General features: G+C 39.9%; 1 protein-coding gene across 9 annotated transcripts in view; it reads right to left on the bottom strand.

Annotated features, from left to right (window-relative positions):
* Positions 1-13972, bottom strand: part of MCTP2 (multiple C2 and transmembrane domain containing 2) — a 247867-nt gene that overhangs the window by 102250 nt on the left and 131645 nt on the right. For all 9 annotated transcript variants that reach the window (XM_029236801.1, XM_029236802.1, XM_029236800.1 and 6 more), the window contains one exon: positions 13440-13533. In XM_029236801.1, coding sequence (XP_029092634.1) covers positions 13440-13533 — 94 coding nt within the window. The remainder of the gene's footprint in view (positions 1-13439; positions 13534-13972) is intronic.

Raw genomic sequence — 13972 nt, 5'->3', positions numbered from 1 at the left:
TAGGTTATGACAGAATACTGAGTAGAGTTCCCTGTACTATACAGTAGGTCCTTGTTGATTGTATATTTTATGTATAGTAGTGTGTATATGTTAATCCCAAACTCCTAATTTATCCCTCACCCCACCTTTCCCCTTTGGTAACTGTAAATTTGTTTTCTAAATCTATGAGTCTGTTTCTGTTTTGTAAATAAGTTTATTTGCATCATTTTTTAGATTCCACATATTGTAACAATAAAATTGGGCTTGCTGATAGAGAACAGACTTGTGGTTGCCAAGGGGGAGGGGATGTGAGGGAGGGATGGATTGGGAGTTTGGGGTTAGCAGATGCAAACTATTAGATATAGAAAGGATAAACAACAAAGTCCTACTGTATATTCAATACCCTCTGATAAACCATAATGAAAAAGAATGCATATATATGTGTATAACCATCACTTTGCTGTACAGCAGAAATTAACACAGCACTGTATATCAAGTATACTTCAATTAAAAAAAAATTGTGCTTGCTAAAAGATTGAACGTGAGCCTCTCTTTTTAGCAAGCCGTGTAAGCCCTGTGTGGGAATTGGGGAGGTGGACAGACATATAGGTGTCAGCACACTTATTGGACTGGGACTGACACACAACCCAGATGCAGCCTTGAGAGCAACGGCAACACTGGTTTCACAAGAGCAGGTGTCAATGTGGCATGTTAGAGAGTCCAAGTTTGTGTTTTGTTTTAAAACAGAAGCACATCTCTGTTTCCTTCCTAAATTCTCTTTGAGCCAATATAATTTGTTTTTCTTGTTTTGGCCACATTGTGTCTTAGCTGCGGCACGCGGGGTCTTCGTTGAGGCATGCGGGATCTTCTGTTGCGGCACGCAGGCTCTTCGCTGTGGCACGCGGGCTTCTCCCTAGTTGCGGTGTGCGGGTTTTCTCCCTCTAGTTGTGGCACTCAGGCTCCAGAGCGCACGGGCTCTATAGTTTGCAGCACACGGGCTCTCTCATTGAGCCACACGAGCTCAGTAGTTGTGGCGCGCGGGCTTAGTTGCCTCGCGGCATGTGGGATCCTAGTTCCCCGACCAGGGATCGAACCCGCATCCCCTGCATTGGAAGGTGGCTTCTTTACCACTGGACCACCAGGGAAGGCCCTGAATGAATATAATTACTCGTCTACAACTGGAAGTCTATGATAACTTACATGCTTCTACGAGGTGATAAGAGAAATGAGAAAAAGTGTAACCATGGCTGTTCAGGAGTTAAAACTCTGCTCTGGAGTGAGTGGCCACACACACATATGATCTTATATATTTAGTAAATGGTGAGAATACACATGGGACATTTTTGGTGCTCAGACACATGCAGAAGTCTAATTTCATAAGGTTAAGTTCAAAGTTTTTATCTTAAAAAATAATGACGCTTAACCTTTACTTCTCCCATCTCACCTCTTCTTCTTCCACCCTACCTCACACAGCCTCCAAAAGAAAAAAATAAAAAGATTAAAAAATCCTGAATCCAAAGGGGGCACACAGAAAGCTACCGCATAAGAAGTCTCTCCCCTTCTGCTGGGATTGGCAGAGGGATCCAGAGTTGAAACCGTCAGGGTCTTTAACGTTCGCAGGACATGAACACACGGCCTACCTCTGCGCACACTGGCACTTTACAAAGCGGTGTGTACTAAATTAATTGGGGGCAAAAGGACAGACATGCCTCCAACAAATGGCCAAGGAATCCCAGACCGGGGCCTAACTCAGACAGTGCTCAGGCCACTTGACCTACTGGCCTACCATTCAGGTCACTGAACCTACATCTAATTCACTTAATAACCGGGAGCTCTGAAGTACTGCAAGTCATTAGAGAGACACATGTGCAGGAGCCAGCATGAAGATGATATTTCAAAAAAGGAAGAAAAGAAGAGCAGCTGCATGGCTAAGAGTCAGTGTTAAACAGGAGATTCCATTCAGCTGACTAGTGGCCTGGACACTTAGATGCCTGGCCAAAGCTTTTAAGTCAAGGCTATTATCTCAGTGGCCAGCAGACAGTGATCGAGCCATAGACACAGATGAATGCATTGGGGTCGTCACTTACAAATAATGGAAATGATCCCTGTCTAAATTTAGCAGAAAAGGAATTTATTAAAATAATAGCAAGCAGCTCTCAGGGTCAGACCACAGATTGGAGAATCAGGCTGGAAAAATCACTGGAAACCAAAGAATGCTGAGGCACAGAATCTCAGCCAATCTCTCACCCCAGGAAAAGTCTGGCATGGCCTCTGCTTCCCAGGAAAACTGGCCCCACCGACACTTCCGACCCCGGCCCCTAAATGTAGCTGCTTCTAATATGACTTCTCCACTCCCGCTTCTTTGCCTCACTTGATGTAGATGTAAAGGGATTGCCCCTGCCTAGCAAATCCTCATGCCCTAACTTCCAGGGCTCAGAAAGGGAGTACATATTGGCTTTCCACCACATGAAAGTGGCTCTGAGCCCTTCCCCAAAACATTCGATGAGAAGCACCCCAAACCTAGAAGGGGTTTCAGATGTTGGGCAGCCCAAATCAAACACACACACAAATCCATCTGCATCTGTAAAGAGTCTTGCTTCTTTAAGACATTTTACTCAGCCATCAAAAAGTGAAAAAATGCCATTTGCAGCAACATGGATGGACCTAGAGATTATCATACTAAGTGAACTGAGTCAGACAGAGAAAGACGAATATCACATGATATCACTTACTTATGGAATCTAAAAAAAAAAAAGATACATTTTGTAATTTTGTTTCTAGTTGTGGCCATTTCTTTTCTGCCTAGATAAGTTCCTTTAGCATTTGTTGGAAAGCTGGTTAAAAAGAATTTGATACAAATGAACTTATTTGCCACATATAAATAGACTCACCGACATAGAAAACTTCGGTTACTTACACGGTTACCAAAGGTGATGGAGGTGGGGAGATAAATTCGGAATTTGGGATTAACGCACTACTATATAAAACAGATAAACAACAAGGACCTACTGCATAGCACAGGAACTATATTCCATATCTCATAATAACCTATAATGGAAAAGAATCTGATTCATATGTGTATAACTGAATCACTCTGCTGTACACTTGAAACTAACTCAACACTGTATATTCACTACACTTCAATTTTTTTAAAAAGGCAGTGTGGCACAGGGTAGGGGTTGGGTGACAGTGCAAAAGGTCATGACATCTCTCGAGTAACATGAAAAGAACATGAACATGAAAGAACACACATGTTCTCATCCTCAACCCAAGCTGAAACCGCTACTTAACCGTTTGTCAGACTGTTGGGAGGTGTCAGGGCTGCTCCTCCAGAGACACTGACATGCCATCCCACCAGCACTTGCTCGGGGGGAACCGTCTGACACTTGTAATGAAAGCCCGGGGGCTCCTCCACAGCGACGTGGAGAGGGTCCGGGCCTGTGCCTGCACAGGTGGACTGAGCCCTGCCTACCCCACCCCTCTCCAGCACTCTTCCGCTATCCCAGCTAATAAGGAACAGCCTTCCTTCCAGGAACTGGGGACTTCAGTTGTGTGTCTCCAAGGAACACACCGCGCCAACTCTCTGAAGATAATTCCGTCAAAGCTCATTAAAATGCTGCATTAATTAATACTACAGTATAAACAGGCAGAGAGGAGGAAGAACAAGCGAAGACATTAACACATTTATAGAGTAATGTATATACACTTTAGGATTGATTTCTTGCCCTTCCAAGGGCATAAATTTTCAAAAAAAATTTAAATAATGAGTATTTTTATTCAATCATGATAAAACGATCTCCCATCACAAATGTTTCCCAAGAGTACCAAGCAAACAGTACCAGACAAAGTGACATATATACACTTGGGTCTGCACTTTTGCTCTTTGCTCCACCTGTTTTTACAGGTAAAACATCTAGATGACCTCTTCTACAGCCAGATGCCCTGTCACCTTGACACGGCTACACCACTGGTGATTCCGATTCACAGTGGGGTGGTGTTTCAGCGCCTTGCTCTCAATAGCCTTTGCTATTTTTGAACAGCACATTAAAATTCATTTGTATTCCTTGAATGGCAAGTGGAGGTTCCTTGCTTAAATAATTTTACCTTTATATTAGTCACAGAAGTTGAATGACAAGCAATAAAAGTATTTTAGAGGTCAAATCATTCATCCAACAAATATTTATTAAGCGCCCATTCTGCTCTTGGCACTGAACCAGGCCGGCCCCAATGTACACAGACCACCAAGTCATTACCTTCAAGGAACTCTCATAATAATTATGCTTTTCAGCAAATGTCACCTTTCCAGTGAAAACTTCACTCACACCCTCTGCCAGAGGACTAAGCTGTTCCCCTCTGTGATCTCCAACTGTATATTTTCCTTGCCCCTTTTCAACTGCACACCTGTACATCTCCGTTCTGTATTTAGCCCTGTATTTCATTGAAGGGGCCCATTGCAGGCACAAGCAAGGTATGCGTGCCCCTCTCATGCCCTGTGAAGAGTGTCCTGGCCCAGTGACAGAAGGCAGCAGGGAACTTTGGGCTCTGCTGATGGGTGTTGGCTGGAGGGAGCTAGGCTCCTCCCACTCTGTGCAAAAAACGATGCTTCATGCAGGTTCTCCTTTAATCTTCACGTCCATTCTATGAGGTAAGGTATGTCTGTGCCATTTTTCAGATGAGGAAACTAAAGTTCAGAGACATTTAAGTTGGTTGGTTAAAGTCCAGAAAGATTTCACAGTGGAGGTGAATTCTAAGCAAGGTTTAGGAGGAGACTGATTCGGTTAAAAGAAATGGGTAGGTCCTTGCTGAGGAGATAGGGACAGATCGGAGCCTAACATTCATTGAGTAGATGGATAGATAGATAATAGATAGACAGATGTAGATACATATATATGCATATATACAGCTAAAGAGTGGTGATCAGGAAATATAAGATATGGGTGGATAAAGGAAGAGACTGGCTGGAAGCCTGGAAGGCCATGACTGGTGCCGTTTTTAAAAATTTTATTTCTTTTTACTTATCAAGCAGCCAGGAGCCACCAAAGACTGTCAACACAAGGGGCAAGACTTTCTAGAGGAAGGTAATTCCTGAAGCTAACTGTGGAGGATTATAGCTCAGGCTAGGGGCGGATGTGGGAGTGGGGACAACAGCCACTCCAGACTTCATTTCCAAAATCTCTCCCTTCAATTCTTGCCCCCAACCGTCTGTTGATAAACCTTACTTTTGCATATTGGAGCCAATTCTAGTGTTCATCCTGAAAATCTGTGTTCTCTGACAACTTATCCCACACCATCCATCCTGATCTATCTCCTATTTCCTAACCTTTATCAAGTTGGCATGTCTGTGCCCCACCCCTGACCAGCACACAGAGGTACGGGGCTCAGTCATGCTTCCTAACTCTGCGTGTGGAATGGCTTCTCCCTGCAATGCTCTTTCAAGCCCCGCTCCTCTCCAAAAAAAAAACAAAAAAAAAAAAAACAGGATCAACTAACCTCCGAGGCCTAGTTCAAGAGCATCACCTGCATGGGACTTTCTCTGCCACCTTAAACTCCAGGGAGCTCCCCACTCAGTCTCCTATGATCATTAGTTTGGGCATCATAATGCCACACCGTATGATGTACCTGCTCCTCCCTTCAACAAATAATTTATGGTTTCCTAAAATGTGGAAAGTACTGTGCTGGGCTGTGAGACGGATTTTAAAGAAAGAGAAAACACTGATCTCTATTCCTTCTAGACCTAACTTTCAAGTATCTCCTCCCTTCCCGAGTGGGTTGCAAGCATCTCTAATCCAAACAATGGCCTCGGTGGCATCCTGCAGATGAGGACGGATCGCTTCACCGTGGCAGACATCCAGAGCTGGGGACAGACAGGTCTCACTTAGGACTGTGAGGTCCGCAAAGGAAGAGGACACTATTGCTGAAATGTTTTTTAACTACATTTCTGATGTTGTAATATTCTAGCACAAACAAGAACTGATGACATGAGAATTTTTCCTTCTTCTAATTCCATTCCCCTGTCACCGCTCAAGCTCCATAAAGCACCATCATCCACTGAATCTGCCTAACATCTCCCCATTTTCAGTCTTGCACCCCCAAAATCCCTGCTGTTTGCAGCCACCAGAATAAACTTGTATGTAAGTTCATATCGGATCATATCAGTTCCCTACTTAAAAAGGTCTCTAATTTCTTCACCTGGACCCCATGTTCCTATATAATCCGGTCCCGCCTAATAACAATAGCCTCCTTGCCCCTAAGGGTCCACTTGCTCTGTTCTCCAGTTTCACTTGCTTTTCTGTATGTCTTGGGAAAGCCCTGAAGGCTTTGGAACATGCTGTTCCCTCATTTGAAAACTGCTTTTCCTTCAGCTCTACTGTGTTAATTCCCCCCTATCCCTGACACCTCAGCTAAAACATCACTTCCTGCAGGAACACCAGTCAGGTGTCCCTTTAATGAACCTTGACACCTGTTCTTGACCTTGACAGTATCATTTTCATTAGATGCCACTGGGTTAGCAGTCACTCCATGTCAAGGAAGGGACCAATTCCTCTCCCCCACCATGTCACCAGGACCCACCACAGGCTCACACACAGAGGAGGTATACTGGCTGAGTAAATGAAGATCTTACTAAGAAGCCAGCCAGTAAGATCAGTTGTTAACCAATGAACTGAACTCATTCACTCACAAGGTACCAGGTAAGCTACAAACTGCTAAATCTTCAATAAACTCCCCAACTTTACATCAACTAGAGTTCATGTTCCTTGGCAGACTGCTAAAGCAGATGGCCCGCCAGGGCAGATTTGTATCATTTTTTACATGTTTTTAAAAAGTTGGTCTTGGGGCTTCCCTGGTGGCGCAGTGGTTGAGAGTCCGCCTGCCGATGCAGGGGACGCGGGTTCATGCCCCGGTCAGGGAAGATCCCACATGCCGTGGAGAGGCTGGGCCCATGAGCCATGGCCACTGAGCCTGCGCATCCGGAGCCTGTGCTCCGCAACAGGAGAGGCCACAGCAGTGAGAGGCCCGCGTACCGCAACCAAAAAAAAAAAAAAAAAAAAGTTGGTCTTGATTTGGGCTCATCTAGCCATGAGTTTCTCATGAAAATTAAGAGCACTGAATCACTATGGCTGAGCTTCCTAGAAATTCAATTACAGTCAACCCTTTGAAAATGGGGCATCTTTAAGAGGGGACGAATTGCTATGAATATAGCTTCAAACAGCAGACAATGAAAACAAACTAGAAAATGGACATGTGACTTAAAATTCCCAATGAACAACAACCATAGGACTATTTTATTTCTCTTTTGATACAAGCAGTCTCATGTTTCAATAAAACCCAAAACAACAGAAGACAAAGCTAGTGTTATAATTTACAGAAACTACTCAAATGTCAGTATTACAGCATATGGCTGGAATATCTCTACACTGTAATATGGTATCTAACTGCAGTATTTTGGTCAACAGTTTCTCAAAACAGCACTTTTATATACAACAAAAAATTGAGCTCATAAAAGCATTTTATATCGATAAAACTATTATCCATATTATCAAAATGTGAATACAAGCACTAAACTGGTTTAACTATGAGAATTTTCCTGCCATGAAGCATGTTTTTTCTTCACCTTTATCAGGCAATAGAAACAGAAACAAAAAGAAACAAACATAATAGAGTGGTAACTATAGATTTCTAAAAGTGGTTGAAAAGCTAAAAGTGATTAGCAATGCTGATATTTCCAACATTATTTAAAATTAGAGAAATCATAAACAAAATACCAAGAAGACAATAACCTGTGAAATTCCCCAGGTCAACTGTACTCTAAAAAAATAAATTTAATAAAGAATGGGAATAGCATTTATTGAGCATGTAATATGTGTCAGGTATGCTCATTTAGGTTTTAATTTAACTCTCAAAATACCCATGAGAAGCTGGAGGCTTAAGTGGACCCAAGGCTGGTATGTGGTAGAACCAAGATTTACACATCTGTTTCTATACATCTTCTATACCATAATACATGGGGATTAAAATGAAAGGCAGCTACCATAAAAATAAAGAGCAAATAAAATGGGGAATAATTTTCATCTTCAGTGAATAAATTATTGAGCTGAAGATTAATTTACCCAAAGCATGAGTTTCAGTCTCTTGGAAAGGGATCGTGTACTTAATGAATGAATGGAGAACTTTACCAGTCATGGGAGAGCAACCCTGCGTGTGGAACAGAGAGCTCCTCCTAATGGCATTGCCAAAGAACCACTCAACTAAAAGTGCCACCCAATTTTGAGCAAGGTCCTCATTCACATCAATGATGCTCACTGCCCCCTAGAGAAGGAAGAGTGAAGTGATCACAAGCTCCCTACAGGTAGGTATGTCTGATCTGTAGTAGATGCTCAATGAACATTTCTTGTAGATCACTAGATCTACCCACCAAGGTGACTTTTCTTAAATTAAGGCAAACTCAAAAAGCATTTGGAAAACTACACTGGGCTCCCTGAAAAGAAGTATGGAGTTCTTGAATTAAATGTCTTTGTTCTCCTGGATCAGGCACCGTTATGGCTCCTGACATGCTTATTTGTCACATAAGACTACTTCCCCATAACCCATATTTTTTGTTTGAAAACATAGTCTTTTCCATTCCTCTGATAAAGATTCTCTAATTACAAGATTCTGTTAATTTGGTAGTTGTCTTACTCACATTGGAAACAGAGAAAGGGTCCAAGTGACAATCTTACAGCCAAGAAGTCAAAAATATCCAGATATATTTGGAAAATTTTTGCGTTTTATGGGTGGGTTTTGTATGGCAAAAAGTAACAAAAAATCGCAATGATAAAAAAGACCCCTGGAGAACAGTAACTCCAAATTGGGAGGAAAGATGGTTATTTCCAGTTTTGTTCCTTTGTTGCCTCCTGATAATTCCCCAGCTTCTCATCATGACATACAGCGTATTATGACAGGAACATGAAAAATTAAGATGGCATTGTGCTATATGAAAAGAAGGGCTATTGAGACCCACACCCTATTATGCTATGTTGTTAGAACACTTACTATCATTCTATATGGAGGTGGGCTTGCAATGCTGTTCTCCTTGCTCTTTTGCCACTGCTGGCATGACGAGGTAAAGAAAACTCTCCTAAGCTTCTATCGCCCCTATTTTATGTCAGGATACTTAACGGCTAGGGTCATCTTGGTGGTGTTAACACAGTGGAGGAATAAAGTGGAGGGAGACTAAAGAATAACCCATCCTGCCACTGGAAGATTCGTTAAGGAGAAGGGTGTTAATATATAAGAACTCTTTTAGAGTTCTTTTAGAACAAAATTAATATACAGAAAGCTTAATTAGTAGGGGGGAAGATGTGTGAAACCCACATTTTGATTCTAAGAATATAAGAGAAGGATCACTGACTAAGTGCTGAATTTTGCCAGGTGCGTTATGCAAATGGTTTCGGTACCGATACACGGAGGGAGCCCCTCCGTTGTACAATTCTGGAAGCTTCCCCACAATATTCTATCAATTATAACAAGGCTATTCAGAACATTTCTCCGTGTATGCGCTGAACACAGTAAATACTTTCCTACTCTTCACTGGTGGGTCTCCCAATAGGTAAGATAAGCATTGCCATTTGTACTGAAATACAATTCTAATCAGAAAATATTTCAGTTCCCTATTTTTCTGTTTACCTATTATCTACTTGATTACCTTTTTATAGCCTATGAAACAAACTCTGCATTGTTTTTGTTTGGTTTTTATTGCTTTCTTCTCAAAACAGCTGAGTTCTAAGACTAGCGGCAGCTGAGTGAAGTATGTTGGTCTCATTAAACATTACAAACAGCTGTGCTCACCTTGAGTTTCAAAGTACAATTTATCATCTGTTTTGTGAATCAAGGTTATGGCCTTGTTTACTACAGAAGAACTGACATCAGAGAGGATAACCTATTACTTAAAAATTTTAGGTTACATTGGACACAAGGTGTTTGTGAGACAAATGCTTTAATAAAAATATCTGACAGGCTTTTCTATTAGAATAACTGTGTATGGCTATCCATATCTCATATTGGCTGTAGAGAACATTAAAATATCTTTCACCAATTTTAGAGGGATGGACTGCAAGAGAAGTTAATTACCTCCGATTCTCTAAAATAAAAAGTCTTCTCACTTATATACAAACAAATGTCAGATACACACACAAAAATGCCAAACTATATATAAATTTAAATTTATTAATTCTAAGGTAGGTTCAATCACACAATAAATAAGCATATTTAGAAAAGAATGAATTAGTTTCAAAAATAATAAATTATCTTTTCTACACATAGAACACTGAAGCCTTTATCTTTTATAAATATCTTAATATTGGTAACATATCTAGATATAGGTTATTAATATCTTATATCATTTGGAAAGCTACACTAATTTTTTTCTTTATATAAAAAAGTTAAATTTTTAATTGCAAAGAAGTTCACCTTAGTGCGTGTATATATATAATCTATATATATGATATATATTATTCCAATATTCTAAAGTACTAGCAAAGTAATGAGGATTCAATGTCCCCCAAGTTTAATTTATTTTTATGGCTACATAATCATAACATCAATAACCACTCATGAGGAATATCCACCTAACTTTGATCCGATTAGCATAAGTGACTGATATTTTCTTTTTCTAATTGCTACTTGCAAATATATAGATAACTTTAAAATTGGCAAACCACTGATCGCAGGGCTGCCAAGTGCTTTCATTTCTCCTCTAGGACAAAAGGTCCCTGCACTCTGCAAACCGTAACCTTCACCTCCATATGGACCACTGCCAAGATCTGCTCCCACGGACTTTTGTTTTATCAGAGTCCCTGAATCTAACTTGAAGCATCAGTTATTATGGTTATTTGGTATTGTTTTCAAGAAACAAACAATTACAGAAAAAAAAAAAAAAACACAAAACTATCATGAAAAAAAGTAGGAATGTTGGAATGTTGCCTTTTGCGCTGTCTAAAACGACCACCATTCTTTGAGAATGTGCCTGGTTATTCAGAGTAAATGCAGTTCTTTTTAATTTGCAGGAGTGAATACTTTGTTCCCTGAGCAAGTGCAATGAAAGACTCAGTTATAAGGCAAGGCTGACTGGAAAATGCTGGGTATAAATAGTTATTCCTTAAATGTTTCCGGCACTGGCAATGATGAGTACCTCTTCTGATCCATGATCAAGTGAAGCTGGCATTTTTTTTTTCTGCATAGCAAGTGAATTGGTAACAATAATAACAGCAATAATGTATGAGTCGCCACTATATGATATGATCGCTAACATCTCGGAGGCATTAATTACATCTCTACTGCTACCTCACAGCAACCTGAATCCACTTCTTTTTTCACATAGAAAAGTTACTTTACAACTCTCTGGACTAGGTCCACTTTGTTGCCCTAAAGCAACACCTTGGTTTGGAAGAGACTAGATGAGGCTACCAACCTATAAAGAACATTAGACTGTGAAATTTGATTCTAAGAATAAAGATCGATATGGTCTAAAGACATGCTTAGCTAATGACAAGGATCTTTGCTTCAATTCAGAAGAGTGATGATTTTCTCATAAATAATACAGATATAGTAAAACACCAGGGCATTTAGCTAAATCGCTTAGCATTATTTGGCTTCTAACCACTGCTCTTTGTTAATGGAATCCTCAGGTACTCACCACCTTCATCCACTCCAAAACTATCTACTGAATATCTTGAATATAAAGAAAATGACAAAATGGTAGCATTTTGCCCCAAAATTATTCTTCTGAAAAGTGGGTTTTGCCTTATCATCTGATCTTTATAAAAACTTCCATTTTCCAGGTTTCTCTCCTATACACTTTAATAGTCAAAGTACTCTTTGGAGAATTCACATTGGCCTGAAACAACCTCCATCAATACTAGTTTTGGGGGTGCTTTATGGAAGTCACCTGATAGGAAGCATAAAATAAGGTAAGTTTTTAAAAAGTATTTCCACATATGGATGTAGTTGTACACAAGCCTTTTAAAAAAACGTTTAATGCATTTCAATTAGTTCCTGGCGAACACAAAATATACAACTACAGAAAGAATATTTGAAAATACTGCTTGAAAGCATAAATGAGTTCTTGGCGCCTGAGACAACGTTTACTGAGACATCAACAATCACAGATTCAAACAGTGTTGTATCTAAACACTGAGATGGAAGTAAAACACAATTTGCTCTGGAAAACTGGTCGATAACTCTACATGTGCTTCAGTGATGAAAAAACTACTGTCAAAGGCACATGGAACCTCTGAATTAAGCATTTTCATAAACTGTAAGTTTCAGAAGGAAAATTTCTAAATCAATCTAAGACTATATAAACATTTGCAAGTAAACTGATGAATATTACAAGTCATTACTGAAGTATTTCATCCACAACCCTGAGAATTTATATATCCATATTGGCTGAAAAAGCATTTTTGGATATTCTCACTAGGCATTTCCTTAAAATTGAGATCACCTTATTTGGGGGGCTTATAGAGTAGTGATTTCCATTGGTTCATTTTTTGAAGGAGGTTGAGGAGAACTCTTTTTTTTTAAACTAAGTTCATATATCCCATCATTTTTGTAATATAAAGTGCTTCTAATTAACATTCTCTTTTCCAGAGTTTGAGCTACCTCAAACTCAGAAGTTCAGAGGTTACACAAATATAGAGAGTAGACCACATTCTAAAATTATGATATAACAACAACAAAAATGCACTACTGCATTAATAGATAGATCCATGTTGTGTAATAGTCTTCATATTCATCAATTTACTTGGTAAATAGCATCTGTCATATAGGTGCTTAAATTGTTAGTCAGTACAAGGGGGTAATTCGGCAATGAGTGGAGACGCATCCTCTGATCAGACACTGGAATGTTTGGATTACTCTCCTCCATAGTCAAGCATAATTCAGCACAAAGCATGTCAGTTCCAGCCTCTGTCTATAAGTTCCAGGTAGTGAAGCACCGAGAGAAATTTTGTATAAAACAATGGCAATGGCAAAGTGGTTCCATGGCCAAGACTTTGGCTACTGTTACAGAGAAGTGCCAGCCAGCCAGATTTAGGACCCCATGTACTGTACCCTGTGAAGAATAAAACACTGTCTACACACAGTGCTGCAAGAAGTCAAATCTGCCTTCTGAGGACCTGTAGAAAAGCTTGACCAAACATTTAACAAATAAAGAAGTCACGACATGAATCATCCGTAAATATATGTGAAAGCTAAATGGACTAGCACATTATCTAATCGTAGGAAAATTACTTGAAAAAGATAATTTTGCGAAAAATGTGAAGTGAGAGAACTTGTCTGCACCTTTTTTTCTTCTGTGACTCTGACTGAAAGAGTATGATTGCTCTGTACATGCTTCTACTTAGTAAAACATTTCACTCTGCCACCGGATCACTTCAAAGCAGGAAATAAATAAAAATGAATAAAAAGATGAAAATTTTCTATACCTGAGAAATCTGCTGCTAAGAGATCTACCGCCTTTAAAACCTTCACTTGTAAAATGCCGACGTCCTTCATATTTTTCAGGGAGTTCTGTAAGCTCTGGGGGGGAGAAAAGTAGATCACAAATGAACATAGCTTTCTAATATACTGTTTAATGCCAAAAAGTCCCTATAGGAAGTACCTCCTAGAATTATCATCATCTTTCTCATGCAATGCTAAGAAAAGTTCCAATGTGCATTGCATCAGTCAACAGGAAACTTAGACATTTGCAGCAAACAGATTAAAAGTGACTGAGAATTAACTAACTCCCCTTTCAAAATGAACAAATTACAAAGCACATGCAATCTACTTTTAACATCACCCCCTGGCGATAGTACAGACATCCCACCGGGAAAATGGGTGTAGAACTACATTCATTCTCTTTTCCCCCTTTCTCTTTAATGAAACTTTTAAATCATCCGAAAAGGCAACATTATTCTGACCTAGTTAGAACAAACTGTATGGATATCAGAGGACTAAACTTGGACCCTCTATAGAT

This window comes from Monodon monoceros, unplaced genomic scaffold (genome assembly GCF_005190385.1).
Source record: "Monodon monoceros isolate NGI ecotype Baffin Bay Population unplaced genomic scaffold, NGI_Narwhal_1 Super_Scaffold_21, whole genome shotgun sequence".
In the NCBI taxonomy this organism is placed as follows: domain Eukaryota; kingdom Metazoa; phylum Chordata; class Mammalia; order Artiodactyla; family Monodontidae; genus Monodon; species Monodon monoceros.
Note: the sequence above shows the minus strand (reverse complement) of the source record. Positions and strands in the feature narration are given on the sequence as shown.